The sequence below is a fragment of the Micropterus salmoides genome, unplaced genomic scaffold (assembly GCF_014851395.1).
Source record: "Micropterus salmoides isolate LMB-PRFRI ecotype aquatic unplaced genomic scaffold, ASM1485139v1 Ms_hic_scaffold_2, whole genome shotgun sequence".
In the NCBI taxonomy this organism is placed as follows: domain Eukaryota; kingdom Metazoa; phylum Chordata; class Actinopteri; order Centrarchiformes; family Centrarchidae; genus Micropterus; species Micropterus salmoides.
The window spans coordinates 19,195,643-19,208,832 of record NW_024041150.1 but is presented as its reverse complement, the minus strand read 5'-3'; the positions used below and the strand labels follow the sequence as shown (position 1 = coordinate 19,208,832).

General features: G+C 37.7%; 1 protein-coding gene across 1 annotated transcript in view; it reads left to right on the top strand.

Moving 5' to 3' along the window:
- Window positions 1-8,373, top strand: part of LOC119912224 (macrophage mannose receptor 1-like) — a 357,347-nt gene extending 348,974 nt beyond the window's left edge. The window contains exons 21-29 of the mRNA XM_038731319.1: window positions 496-639; window positions 932-1,165; window positions 1,253-1,352; window positions 1,661-1,896; window positions 4,256-4,516; window positions 4,807-5,064; window positions 5,456-5,461; window positions 7,781-7,860; window positions 7,990-8,373. Of these exons, the coding sequence (XP_038587247.1) occupies window positions 496-639; window positions 932-1,165; window positions 1,253-1,352; window positions 1,661-1,896; window positions 4,256-4,516; window positions 4,807-5,064; window positions 5,456-5,461; window positions 7,781-7,860; window positions 7,990-8,070 (1,400 nt within the window). The 3' untranslated portion in view covers window positions 8,071-8,373. The remainder of the gene's footprint in view (window positions 1-495; window positions 640-931; window positions 1,166-1,252; window positions 1,353-1,660; window positions 1,897-4,255; window positions 4,517-4,806; window positions 5,065-5,455; window positions 5,462-7,780; window positions 7,861-7,989) is intronic.
- Window positions 8,374-13,190: the final 4,817 nt, after the last annotated feature.

Here is a 13,190-nt window from a genome sequence, read left to right as displayed (position 1 = left end):
AAAAGAGAAAAGTTTCCACACGACCAAAGTAGACAGAAAGTAGACAAAAAATAGGAGCAAGCCAAGATAAGAGGGGAGAGTAGGAAAAGCACGACTGCTGTCTACAGTAGCAGCAATAGTTTGGCTCACGCACATGTCGCCAGCTGCCAAAGTGAAATTGTCTTGAACTTTTCATACTGCATATTAAAAATGTATATTTAATTGTATGTTCAGTTATGATATATAATGAAATTGACGTTTGTCTCTCTGATTTTCCAGAAATATTAACAAATTATCAATTCATCTTAAAATATTCTTCCTTCCATGTAAACAATAGCCATCTTTCTGAAACATCTCTGACTCAGTGCTACATATACCAATGTATTTCTGCAACAAACTGACCCCACAGTACAGCTGAACCCACCTGATTCATAGTGCCTCTTCATGTTCACTGTAAAAGAGTCTTCATGCTTTATAAAAAGTAAGTAATAAAAAACTGAATATGCTTTGTTTTAGGAACTCGTCAGTTTTACTTTGAGGCTACGCCACTGAACTGGACTGAAGCTCAGAGCTTCTGCAGACAGGTCTACACTGACCTGGCCACCATAGCAACCACAAGTGACGTCTATGCTGTACTCAGCACCACATCGAGCTACAGAGGCAAGTTCTCAATATTGGAAACATACACAGAACAGAAACATAGTCTATATATACTGAGTTACTAAAGTTACTATGATTAGAGGAAATTTTAAAATATGGTAGGTATATTTATTAGCCAGAAGGCAGCAGGGTGATATGATCATGTGGAATGTGAAAAAACAACAAAGGCCCTCAATAAAAAAATAGAGGAGACACATAATTTTAGGGATGTTCAGTTTATTCATCTACATTTTAGTTCAATTCAGCAACTATTTTAATTCCAGCTGTTAATAATGAACATCTATTTGAACAGGCAAGGCTTGGATAGGCCTCTATGATGACAACTGGAGATGGTCCCTGAATGACAGCAGCTTCTATGGTGAAGGAGACACAGGGTTTAGAAACTGGGCTCCTGGACGTCCCTACCTTGCTATTGGACAGAACTGTGTGCTGCTCATAAATTATAACTATTTCTATTACTATGGCTACAGTGGAATATGGGTGGACATTAATTGCAACAACCACTTGAACTTTGTGTGCTACGACGGTGAGTTTTCTTATAGCGTAAGAACAAAAACCTAAATAGATCTTCTGCATAGCACATTGTTAATAAATTCTCTCAATATATTTCCAGGTTCAGTAAATGGCACATCATCCTTTGTAAAAGTCGACACACCTTTGAATTGGACTGAAGCTCAGAGATACTGCAGGGAGAATTACGTCGATCTAGCCAGGTACAGTGTGCGCTGATGAAGACTCCAAGACATACAATAGTTCAGTACTGAACCAACTACTTAACAACTACTATCTGTTCTGTTGATTCAGCTTATTTAGTATTGTGATGGTTGATTGAATCCTAAATGGATTAGAAAATCTGTCCAACTGTTTTATTTGATCCTTTTTGTTATTTGAATCCTTCCCTTCCTGATTATCTTTATTTATTATTATAATTTGTGTCTAATTTTCTTTTGTCTTTTATGTTTACCTTTTCAGTTCTACTCAACTCACCCTTGATGTGTATATGCTACTGTTTCTCTTGCAGTATACGAAATCAGGCAGAAAATGACGTCATAACAAACCTGGCTGCTGGGGACTCTGTGTGGATCGGTCTGCACCGGGAACAACTGTGGTCTGATGGGAGCCCCTCTCTGTTTGAAAACTGGGCCAGTGGGCAACCAGACAGTCCAGAGCAGTGTGTCACCACAATGTTCAGTTACTCAGGATGGTGGTCAGATGATAACTGCTCCCTCACTTTACCGTTCATCTGTTACTCAACAAGTAATGCATCTTATTTCTACTCACGTACTGTATAAAGATTCATTGTTGCATTAAGGCAGTTTAAATTATGTGTTAGCAATTTGTACCTTTAAGATCAGATTCACACTGAATTTCAATTTTTGTATCTGGGCAAGTCTGTTAAAGCAGAAACAAGAATGTTTTTTGTTTTTAATGTTCTTCTGCTAAATGTTGTTCAGAAAGTTATATACAGCAGATGAGCCTGTGGAAAGCTAGTGATCATGTTGTAAGCATGTTGTTTGCCATTTATAAAAACTAATGCCTACCATAAACATTTTCATTAGAACAAACTAAAACCATTCATAGATTACTTAAATGAGTCTCATCAGCAGTGTTGGGCTGTAACGCGTTACTAATAATGCGTTACTGTAATAATATTACTTTTCCCAGTAACTAAGTTGTGTAACTAATTACTTTTGTAAAACTAATATTATTACTAGTTACTAATGCAAGTAACGCTGCATTACTCGTTACTGAACACACCATACTTGAAGTAAATCCACGACAGTGCGGCAGCTCAGCGGCACCGGAATTTGTTGTTCATGTCCGCCAAAACTAAAGGAAGAAAGTAGAACAAGGGAGAAAGGTGTTCTGTCCACAGCTATAAGTAGCTGCTGCCATTATTATGTCACAGTTGGATGCAAAGAACATTGTCCTCTAGTGTAAATCAGCAAAAAGCTTGCAACCACGAACATTTCTACATCTGATTTATTGCTTCTGCCGAAGCAGCACAGCAACGTGAAACTTATGATGCTTGGACTCGTCGGGAGAGAGTGGAGTTTTGTAACAACTGAATACTGCTCTTATAAACAGGCTACATGTGCAGAAAAACAGACAGCTGTGTAAAAGTCGGGATTTACTTGCTTAATAATGCAGTGTTTCCCATAATTAGCCTATAATTTGGACAATTAGAATTGTCCAAATTATTTTAACACTGACCGTCACATATTGATTTTCAAATGTTTTACTAGGCTAGCTGTATTGAGGAGCATATATATTCGTGCAGCACCACATCCTGCTTAGAAATGTTAGAATAAGATTAATTTAGCTCACAGGCGACACTCATAACAATCAGTTCTCAAACACATTTATACTGCAAGGGTAAGACTCAGCTATGGAATATGGAGCATGCAGGGTCCATCCAAGGACGGGCATAAGTGTGGGGTGGCATGGTGAGGGGGAGAGGAAGAGGCAGAGTGTGCAAAGAGGATGAGGAAGAGCCAAATATCTTGAGAGATACAGACAACAGTTACAGACCATGTAATCAACCTTGGCCTGAGTATGACAGAGGTTGATCGGAGAGTGCAGCCTAATCTGGGCCGGTCCACAGTGTCGTCAAATAAAAGTTTGGTTGAAAGTATAGTGTGTGCAATGGCTGACATCAATACTATGCAGCTGCCTAAATATACAAAGTTATTGATTGGACAATATTACATAGTGGGTACCTATCACACTTTCAGAGTACACTATCATTTGACAAGATGTCTTTGTATTTTTACTTATCACCCAATTCTGTGTTACACCTTCTTAGCCAATTCCATTCTAACTCATTACCACTATTTTTACACTTCTTGATGGAATTTATGGTCAATATGTCTCATTTTTATGAAACTATACGAAATTTATAAGCTAAAAAAAGCAGAAATTATGAATTCTTTTGAATAATAGTTAAGATCAGAGGACTATATGTTGATGGATTATCACAGACTCGTATATGTCTAAGTTTGGTCTGGATAGTGTTTTTAAACCATTTCATTATTTTTAATGGCTGCAAATAATCCCACTTGTTGTCCTCCCGGGTCAAAGTTGACCCGGTCCGGTTTGCCTGGTTTTAAAGCATCCAGTTTAACTTATCACCCAATTCTGTGTTACACCTTCTTAGCCAACTCCATTCTAACTCATTACCACTAGTTCTACACTTCTTCTTGGAATTCAGGATCAATCAATCTCATTTATCTTATTTTTTAGTAAAAAAATGCAGAAACTCTAAGTTATCTTGACTAATAGTATAAATCAGTAAGTAAATGCGCCAAATCCATTGAGAAAAACTGTAAACTCCTTTATTTCAACATAGTTGTCAAAATTTAAGTCCTATGAGTTTTTTATTTTTCATTATATATGTTCTGTGAAATGAACGCTGTGACGTGGTTAGGCATAAAATGTCACATTCTTTCTGCTAAAAACATGTGTCTTAAATAATTGTTTCTCTCATAGCCACCATTAGGTTTTGTTAACAAAAAATACAAAGTTGATCAACCTGAACAGCCAGATGGAGCATGAATAAATATTCAACTAAAGTTGTTTGTTGATAATTTCATTCCCTTCTCTTCTTCTCTCTCAGCTCCTCCAAACGCAGAAGACTTCAGACCAATAAGACAAGATGAGACCAGTATCACTCTGCAGTGGAATAAAGTGAACAACAGCATCAGCTTCATTCTCCAGTTTAATGGTGCAGAGATCAGCATCCCTGCACCAAATAATTATTATGGACCAGTAACTCACAGAGTCCCATTTCTCACTGCTGCAACTGAATACACATTCACTCTCTTCTCTGTGTTTGAGAACTTCAGAAGCAGTGGAGTAAACATTACTGCAGTTACCGGTAAAATATTTTTTACTTTAAGAATATTTACTTTTTTAACTTTTGGTACATTGTGATTCTTCATTTATTGTGGAGTACATCTCTGTTGTCATATAAAGTGTGATGGATATGACTACAGAATGTGACATCTGGATCCAGAAAAAAAAACATTCTTTATAATACAAAGAATATTTTCACTTGCTCTGTTCTTGACAGACAGGTTTAGTTTGTATTTATGTAGGGATACATATTTAACTTTAACTTTGTCAATTTTACTGACACTGTTTAACTGCTCTATTTGTCTCTCTCAGCTCCTCCAAACACAAAACAATTCAGACCAATAGGACAAAATGAGTCCAGTATCACTCTGCAGTGGAACAAAGTGAACAACAACATCAGCTTTATTCTCCAGTTTAATGATGCAGAGATCTACATCACTGCACCAGATGGAGATGGACCAGTAACTTACACAGTCTCATCTCTCACTGCTAGAACTAGATACACATTCACTCTCTTCTCTGTGTTTGAGAACATCAGAAGCAGTGGAGTGAGCATTACTGCAGTTACTGGTAAGACTTCAGCAATGTGTATTTAACCAGGCATAACATTTTCTTTTTGCAGCTTTGAAAGTTACTGGACATTTAGTAGTACTTACCAGCAGTAACAGTTTTTTGCTTTTTCCATCTAAAGGTTTTTCTTATTCCTTGTTCATGTTGAGTTAACTTGATGTTGTCTTTTCTTCTTTAATTACATAAAGTTACCTTGTCATTATTTTTAATTATTATATTATTTGTATAAATAAAATAAAAAATGTTTTATTTTATTAAGTTATGATGTAGCATGAAGTTTGATTTTCAAGAGATTTTAACAAATCATCAATTAATTTTAAAATATTCTCTTTCCCTGTAAACAAACACCATCTTTCCAAAACACCTCTGACTCTTTGTCCTACAACCAAAGGCCCTAGTAAGTATTTGCATTTGTTACATTCATTACATATCTGAGCCTTTGCCTTGAGTGACCATTTCATAAATGTATTAGCTTGAATGTAATTGATTGTAATCATTATCGCAATTATTTTTATCTTATGTTTCTTCTATTTGTTTTTCATTATTTACTGTGTCTGGATCTGCTTTAACTGTTGCTAAAACAGAAACGAGTCTGTTCTTCCCTATATTTATATAAAACCAGAGAATAAATTATTGAAAAACCCTACTTTACAGTTCTATAAATACATACAATTTAAATATGATTTTACAAGTTTTCACAGTAGTATTGTGTGCAGAAAATACACGTGAGACTTTTTTGTGTTTTGTCAATTTGTATATCATATGATAACTAAAGTTATAAGGTGTAGCAAACCTAAATTGAGAATCGATACCCAATTATGAATTAATATTCATAAAATCAAAATTTTCCTCGTTAAGGGCACCATCGGAGTTGTTATAAACCTAGAGTCTCCGGACCTCTAGGTAGTTTTAATAATTATACAATTATTACTAGTGATCAGTTAGTTAATAATCGCTCAATTATCTTAAATCAGTCAGTCAGTCTCATATCTAAAGGGTCAATTCTCTTGGCAGGGACTAGAAATAGGCAACACACACAGCTCTTGGTTATATTACAGTGAATTTATTCTCTAACTAAGGTGATAAAAAGATGGTTGGATACAGGGAACATAAACATTTGCTGAACAATGAGCCTGGAGGTTCGATTGTGGGAAGCATTTGACTCATACGGCATAGAAGAGCTAATGAAAGTAAACTAATGCTATAGTTTAGGACTTGAAATGGACATCTGATCACAGAACGTGTGTTAAGTCTTACTGCTTGTCGACAGCCTGCTTTTGGCCTGTTGCACGGGTCCCACGCTAGCTGCCGATCCTGGCTTTTTGCTAGGGATTCTCCGGGGTTCTCTGTGTCTGATTGAAAACGCCTCCTCCGTCTGGCAATTCGGCTGTTTTTTGAGGTTTCCTTCGTTGCCGCTGGCGAGACCACGTGGCTTGGTCTGACCTCGGTGAAGTTGGCTTCGACGAAAAAGGCTTAAAATGGAACTTGGTCGTTCCTGAATTAGTCCAGTGTAACTTAACGGACTGATAACTTTAACAAACAAAAGAAATAAAGAAAATAAAACAAACTGAAGGCAGATCGATGTCGCGGCACTTCACGTGTGTAGCTTCAGGCGAACAAAAGGCTGTTTGTTTCGCTGGCCGAGTCTGGGCGTTGCCTGGCGAGGCTTGGCGAACGCGTGCCGCAGCGTCCAGCAAGCAGAGTGGAAGAGCCAACAGCGAAGAGAAGAGAGCCAAGCGAGGTCGCGTGTCGCTCTTTTGTTGCCTGGGGCGTGGTTCCCCAGGGGGCGTCTCAGATTTCCCAAGGGACTGCCTTTCTAAACTTAATGTTTAAAGAAATCTATTTGCACGTATTATAATCAAATATTTTCCACAATCGAACCTCAATCGTCGAACGTTGTACTGTTCTAGGCATTTGGTAAGAGGAAACAATTGTCACATTATTGGTCAGGATATTTATACATTTAACGGCATTTCCGACGAAGGCATGTAATACTTATTTTGTCCACTTGGGGGAGCTCAGGTTACATGAGGAAAGCTTGGATTACATTAGATGAAGGAGTTTCTTGCTGAAAATAAAAACACTGCACAAGTAACTTTCTTTTCAGCACTAATATCAACAACAGATAGCAACAACATTTAACATAACTGCTCAAATAGAGGCAAACGTAATCAGGTAACTAAAGATTTAATTAAATGCTTTGAATCTTTGGAGACTGCAGTCCTTTTTACATTCAAAGTTCAGTGTCTGGACCATGTCACACTTGGGTGAGACAGGGGTTTTCCTTTTTGATGTGGTAATAAAACAAAGAATAAGGTCAGTTGCCACGGAAACATGTGGGGGGGGGGGGGGGCAGTTTTGATAGGCTGTTCAGGGAGATGCCAATGGCTGGTTCGTGTCCCTTTGTCAGTTTAACAGTCAGGCCCCGCGTTATCAGCTTCGGAATCAAAACGGTGCCAGTTTTATGGTCGGGCTAGCACTTAGAGAAAGCAACTTTGACCCCTCCCCATCTTCTCTGGGGAGGAGAAAGGAATTTAGGGTAGCTCCAAATTTATTCAACGTAAAATGCACAAATCCACACCGTTGTTCACTACAAAGGTTATGCAAAGTTTGTATTTATGGTTATTATACTACAAATGATGTTGAATACTTTATATTATATTAATTATAATTATTATATGTTTAATTATTTATTATTATATGTGTATGTCAACAGATTATGTTCTTGCCATGAACGTGGAATTGGAGTCATTTTCTCAGCTGTCGGACTTGGAACTGCAGAGTGCACTAACTGCTGTTAGTTTGTTTTTCATTGTCATGACTACTTTGTATTCAGTTTTAATTCAAATGATCAACTAATTATTTTATTCAGTATTAACGTTGTTTTTTTCTGTTGTGGGTGTGTGTGGCTTTTTTTAAATCTAGCTCTTCAACCAATACGGACTGTCACCACAGTTTTCTATGAAAGTGTTGAGACGTGAGCTCAGAAAAGACAAGATGAACTGAAGAAGAATGGATCTGCAATGCAACATTTTGGAACTTTTTCACGTTTGATTTTTTATTTTTTTATTTGATTTTTCACAATTTGATTTGCTTTCCTTGAAGCGAATAAAAAAAAAAACAGATGATAGGAAAGACTTGTCATCAGATTCCAGTGAAATGTAGTTTGACCTCATTATTCTGCTTTGTATTTACTTATACTAGTACTACTTAATACTTCTAGTGCTATGAGGATCTCTGTGTTGTATGTATTGCTTAAAGATCCCCTCCAAAAATGTTTTAAGACATATAAAAACATTCTTCCAACTTGTGAGATGTGTGAATTTCTGATGTTTTCCCTCCTAATACAGTTCAGTTGTAAAAAATCTACTCCTTCTCCCGTGATAAAAAGTTCAGAAGCTGTGAATATGCGGATGTTTTTCATTTGGAAAATTTAACTACTGGACAGGGGCAGCGCGGTGGCACAGTGGTTAGCACTGTGGCCTCACAGCAAGAAGGCCGTACCCTGGTTGCCCCGGCCTTTCTGTGTGGAGTTTGTTTGTTCTCCCAGTGTCTGTGTTGGTTCTCTCCGGGTGCTCCGGATTCCTCCCACCATCCAAGGACATGCAGGCGAGGTTAATTGGTGTCTCTACAATTGTCCTTGGGTGTGAATGTGAGTGGCTGTTTGTCTATGCGTTGCCCTGACATTTCTCTGTCAGAGGTTTTCAGCTCTGAGTTCTGCTCCACCTGCCAAAGCCTGCTCTGACATCACAGTCCATTCAGAAACATGTTTGGGGACTGTCAGGAGGGCGGTGGCCGACATTGATTGAACTTCTTTATTGATTGTAAATATAAAAGTAATCATGGTGACATAATCCATTGGTTTGTAGACTGCCATTTTGAAACCTCAAATCAACATGTCTGCGGCCTGTTGATTTTTTGCAACCAGGCACCATACAGTCTATGGTAATTATGCCATTATTTCTAATGGAACCAGACCTCTTGTTTCAAACACAAGAGTCACCCCCTGCTGGCCGTTAGTCAGAATGCAGGTTTAAGGCACTCCAGGATGGCTTTATCCATGAGAGCTGGAGGTTGCAGCTTGGTCCAGGTAAAAGAGAGAGGGCAGAAGCTGAACTGCTGTTTTGTTGACAAGTTGACATGACATCATGGGTCAGGTCTCACGGACCAATAGTAGCTAAAAGTAGAACGTCTCAGTGGTTTAGGACACACAAATTAACAAAGTAATCTGTGAAGTCTGTGATTGAGAATGTGTTGGTTGTGTGAGCCCAAGTTTAAGACCTCTTGTTAATAAAAAATCCCTTTGTGCAGTTACTTGAATGCATATGCAGTCACCACAGATAGTCTGATAAGAACTGAAGAAATGGCGCTTTGTTAACAACACAAGCCACTCTGTGTTCGACTTAGTTCAGATTTATATCTGTGAACTGACGTGTGGTTTCTGCAATATAATAAAAAGTAGAAATACCAAGAATGAATTATTTTACCAATTGTGCAATTTCCCACCATTCCACCTACATAAAGCTACTATTTAACTACACTAAAAAGAAAATATAAATTTAACTGAAATATAATATCAAAACAATAACAATGAGCAAACAAAGTGCATTACTGCACTAAAGCCTTTTGACTGTATGAAGTGAACCACACATACATTGAATAAAATAAATAAATGGACTGTTCACAACTTAACAAAGCCTGGATTTAACAGGCATTAAATAAGAACAGTAATATCTGCAAACCACTCAACTCAAGTTATTATCAGGACTTACAGACACACAGAATCTGTCAGTACACAAAAAGTCTCTTAAACAAGGAATCCAGGATTTAATTATCGAAAAGGAGATCAAATATCCTGGCAAGGAGGCAACTGACATGAGCAACACTTTCTTTGCTGATTGGCCAAGGCCTTAATTGGTAATTAACACTACATGGTGGTGCAGAAAGGCGCTCAAGGCTCTAATGCTGACTTTTTGAACAAAGTCCCAGTGGTCCCAACAGTAGGATACTTGGGTACTTTCCAGATGGGAAGATATGTTTACCTGAAACAGAAGCAGGATTTGCTGACAAAATGTGCCAACATACTTGTAAAACCTTCTCTAAACAACTAAACAAATCAAAACAAAAGTTAAAAAAAAACTAAGCATACATTAAGATTAACGATTGTGGCATGTATTTAGAATTTCACAAGAAGCATCAAGCAGTACCTATATGCTTTAACCTATCAGTACTTTCCTAAGTAGAGAACATTTAGGAAGGAGCATGAGCTTTGACTTGTGTAACATAAAACCTCTTGACTGACCATGCTCCTAGATTAAAAAAATCTATCCATCTATATGTTTGTGTTTATCTGTCTCTGTGAGTGAATCAGTGAAGACCAGCTTGCTGTCAGAGGAGTGCTTCAGCAAACTGGCCACCAGGGGGCGATCAAGATCTTTCAGCTGGACTTGCTGCCAAGTTGTCCATCTTTATATACAGTACAGTGTTGAGTAATATACAGAGAAGAGACTCAGTTTTATTCTGGTTTTATTTACTTATCATGCAGCTGCCGTGATGGGTACAGTTTCAAAGTGAGCATAGAGCTAGTGTAAAGGTTACAGACAATGTTAGACATTGAATGAAGCATTACTAAATCCACAAAAACACGAGTCTGCTTCAAATGTCTATCTTCATTGCATTGCTAACTGATAGTAACACACACTTCATTATACTTGACAGAAACAAAATAAAACTCACCAAAAACGTCTTGGTTTCTCTTTCCACTGTTGGTCAAATTAACCCTTAATACACTGAGTTAGATGTGAAACTATTCTGGCTCTTTAGTTGCTGGTACTACTTATGATACTCTGTTAGCTCGCTGAACGAGAGTCTGTTGCTGTTAACCTATATATTGGCATTAATCTGTGTAGTAGTTTCTTTTAATTGTTAGAACTACCAGAAGTGATTGTGTGATAGCTAAACAGAATTGTCCAGTCAACATAATTATGAGTTAGAAATGCTTTGATGAGGATTTCCTTGCTGTACATATTCTGTGTTCACATGAGTTCTCAAAGCAGAGAAGCAGTGACTGATTTTATGGCTTTCAAGCAGAGTGAATTTCAACTTTGCTGCATAAACTTGTTGGTTCAGCGCACGTTTTACATAAGAGCACGTAAGCAGGTCAGATAACATTAATAAAGAGATTAAGGTACATGTAGATCTGTTGACACTATATTTTTTGTGAGCATTAGGATGGAGGGTGGTTTGTTGCCTTCACAGATCATTGTGCAGTCAGGTGATTTAACCCCTCAGGATCCCTAGTAGCCTATCATAATGACCTGTACTGCATCCAACCACCAGGGGACCATTTAGATGTTTTGGCTTCACTTTTGGGGAGCTGGCAAGTGGTCAATCTTTATACACAGCATGGTTTCACCTCAAACAGTATAGTATTTACTTCTCATGCAGCCACCTTGATGGGTACAGTATCAAATTTAACGTAGGCCTATAGTGTAAAGATATGTTCACAGTTACAGACAATGTTAGACACCATAATCCATATGTCACATGGGACATCAAATGACAAACTATCTATAATTGCCTTGTTAACTGATAGTAAAACATACTTCAGTCATACTCAGAAACAAAATAAAACTCGCCAAAATTGTTTTTGTTAGTCTGTCTACTGTCCAACTCTGGTTTGGTCAAATAAACCCTTAATTCACAGAGTTAGTTTTAAAACTATTCTGATTATACAGCTGTTTTCCCCACTGCCTCTCTGCCATTGCTTGCTTCTTTGCGATACTGTTTTAGCTCACTGACACTGAACGTGAGTCTGTTGCTGTAAAGTAGGAGGTTCAAAAGGTACATTTTCTATTATAATTGGAGCATAGGCCAGAATTCATAGAAGTAAGCCAGGAAACTTGGAAAATCCTGTGAACACCATTTTTCTTTCTTCGAACTTTGAGGTTGCATCTGTCGACATAATCAGGGAAAAAACACACATAGGTTGTTCAATCTCAAATAAAAAAAACATAAGATTAGAAACTAAACTCACATATCCATCTCAAGGAAATAAGGAACAATACACACCTAAACTATGTTTTCATAACCATGGACACAGGATAAAACTAAAGAGTGAAATTAAAATTCTCTTACTGGAACTGCCGCCTCATGTGAAAGTGAAAGAATGAGTGAAAGGGAGGGCAATTCTTATTCAAAGTGTGGACAGGTGAACTCAATCAGGTCACTGAGGAAGAGCCAATCAGTGATGAGAAAAGAAAGGAAAGGAACTGAATAAAATAGAAATAAATTGGGTATCTTTTACCGCATTCCAGACTGCTCAGAACTGTGAAATGTCTGAGTTGAAATATCCGACTTTCAACCTCAAAGCGTTTCAGGTGCAAGGTGTTGCCTGATGCCAAAGTGAATGAAATACAAGGCTGAAGTGTCCACACACTTGCCCCCTCACTGCCCTCTATGGTAATTAATTATTATTTTTTACATTTTACTGAATAACTTTTGTGCCGAGAGGATGAATTAGAGATTCTTTAGTGCAACCAGTTAAATTTATATGCAGAACAGGTTTTACTATATGACAGTATTTATACTTTTAATTAAATACATGCAAATGTGCTTTATGTTGCCTTTTAGGTTGTTGTTTACCATTTACAATGTGTGCTTCCATGGGAGCTGCCATTGTTCAGGTAGCGTTCCACAATAGTTTTTCTAGTTGGAGGTCAGAAATTTCCGAGTTCCGAGTTGCCTGGAACGCAGGATAAACTAGAGTCACTGAGCAGGGAACTATAAATTTAGCAAAAGAATATTGGTCCTGTTCCCTGACCTAGAGGCTATGTAGGATTGATTCCATGTGAACCAAACATTTCCCACAACTCCAGAGCATCATAAAGTCCAAAAGTCAAGACTTATTTAAAGATAGAGGTAATCATTTGGAATATTCACAACATGGTTTTATCCAATGAAATATTTTGCATCCATACATATTTGTGGGCGTTTGGCCTTTCATAAACTATATTTTCACTGTGGTTAAAAAACTGTTTGCTCTCCCGCTTGCTGCACAAAAAGGGAGGCACAGACCTGTATTAATGGGGCGATCTAGCAGCAACCCAACAGCAGCATAACTGACC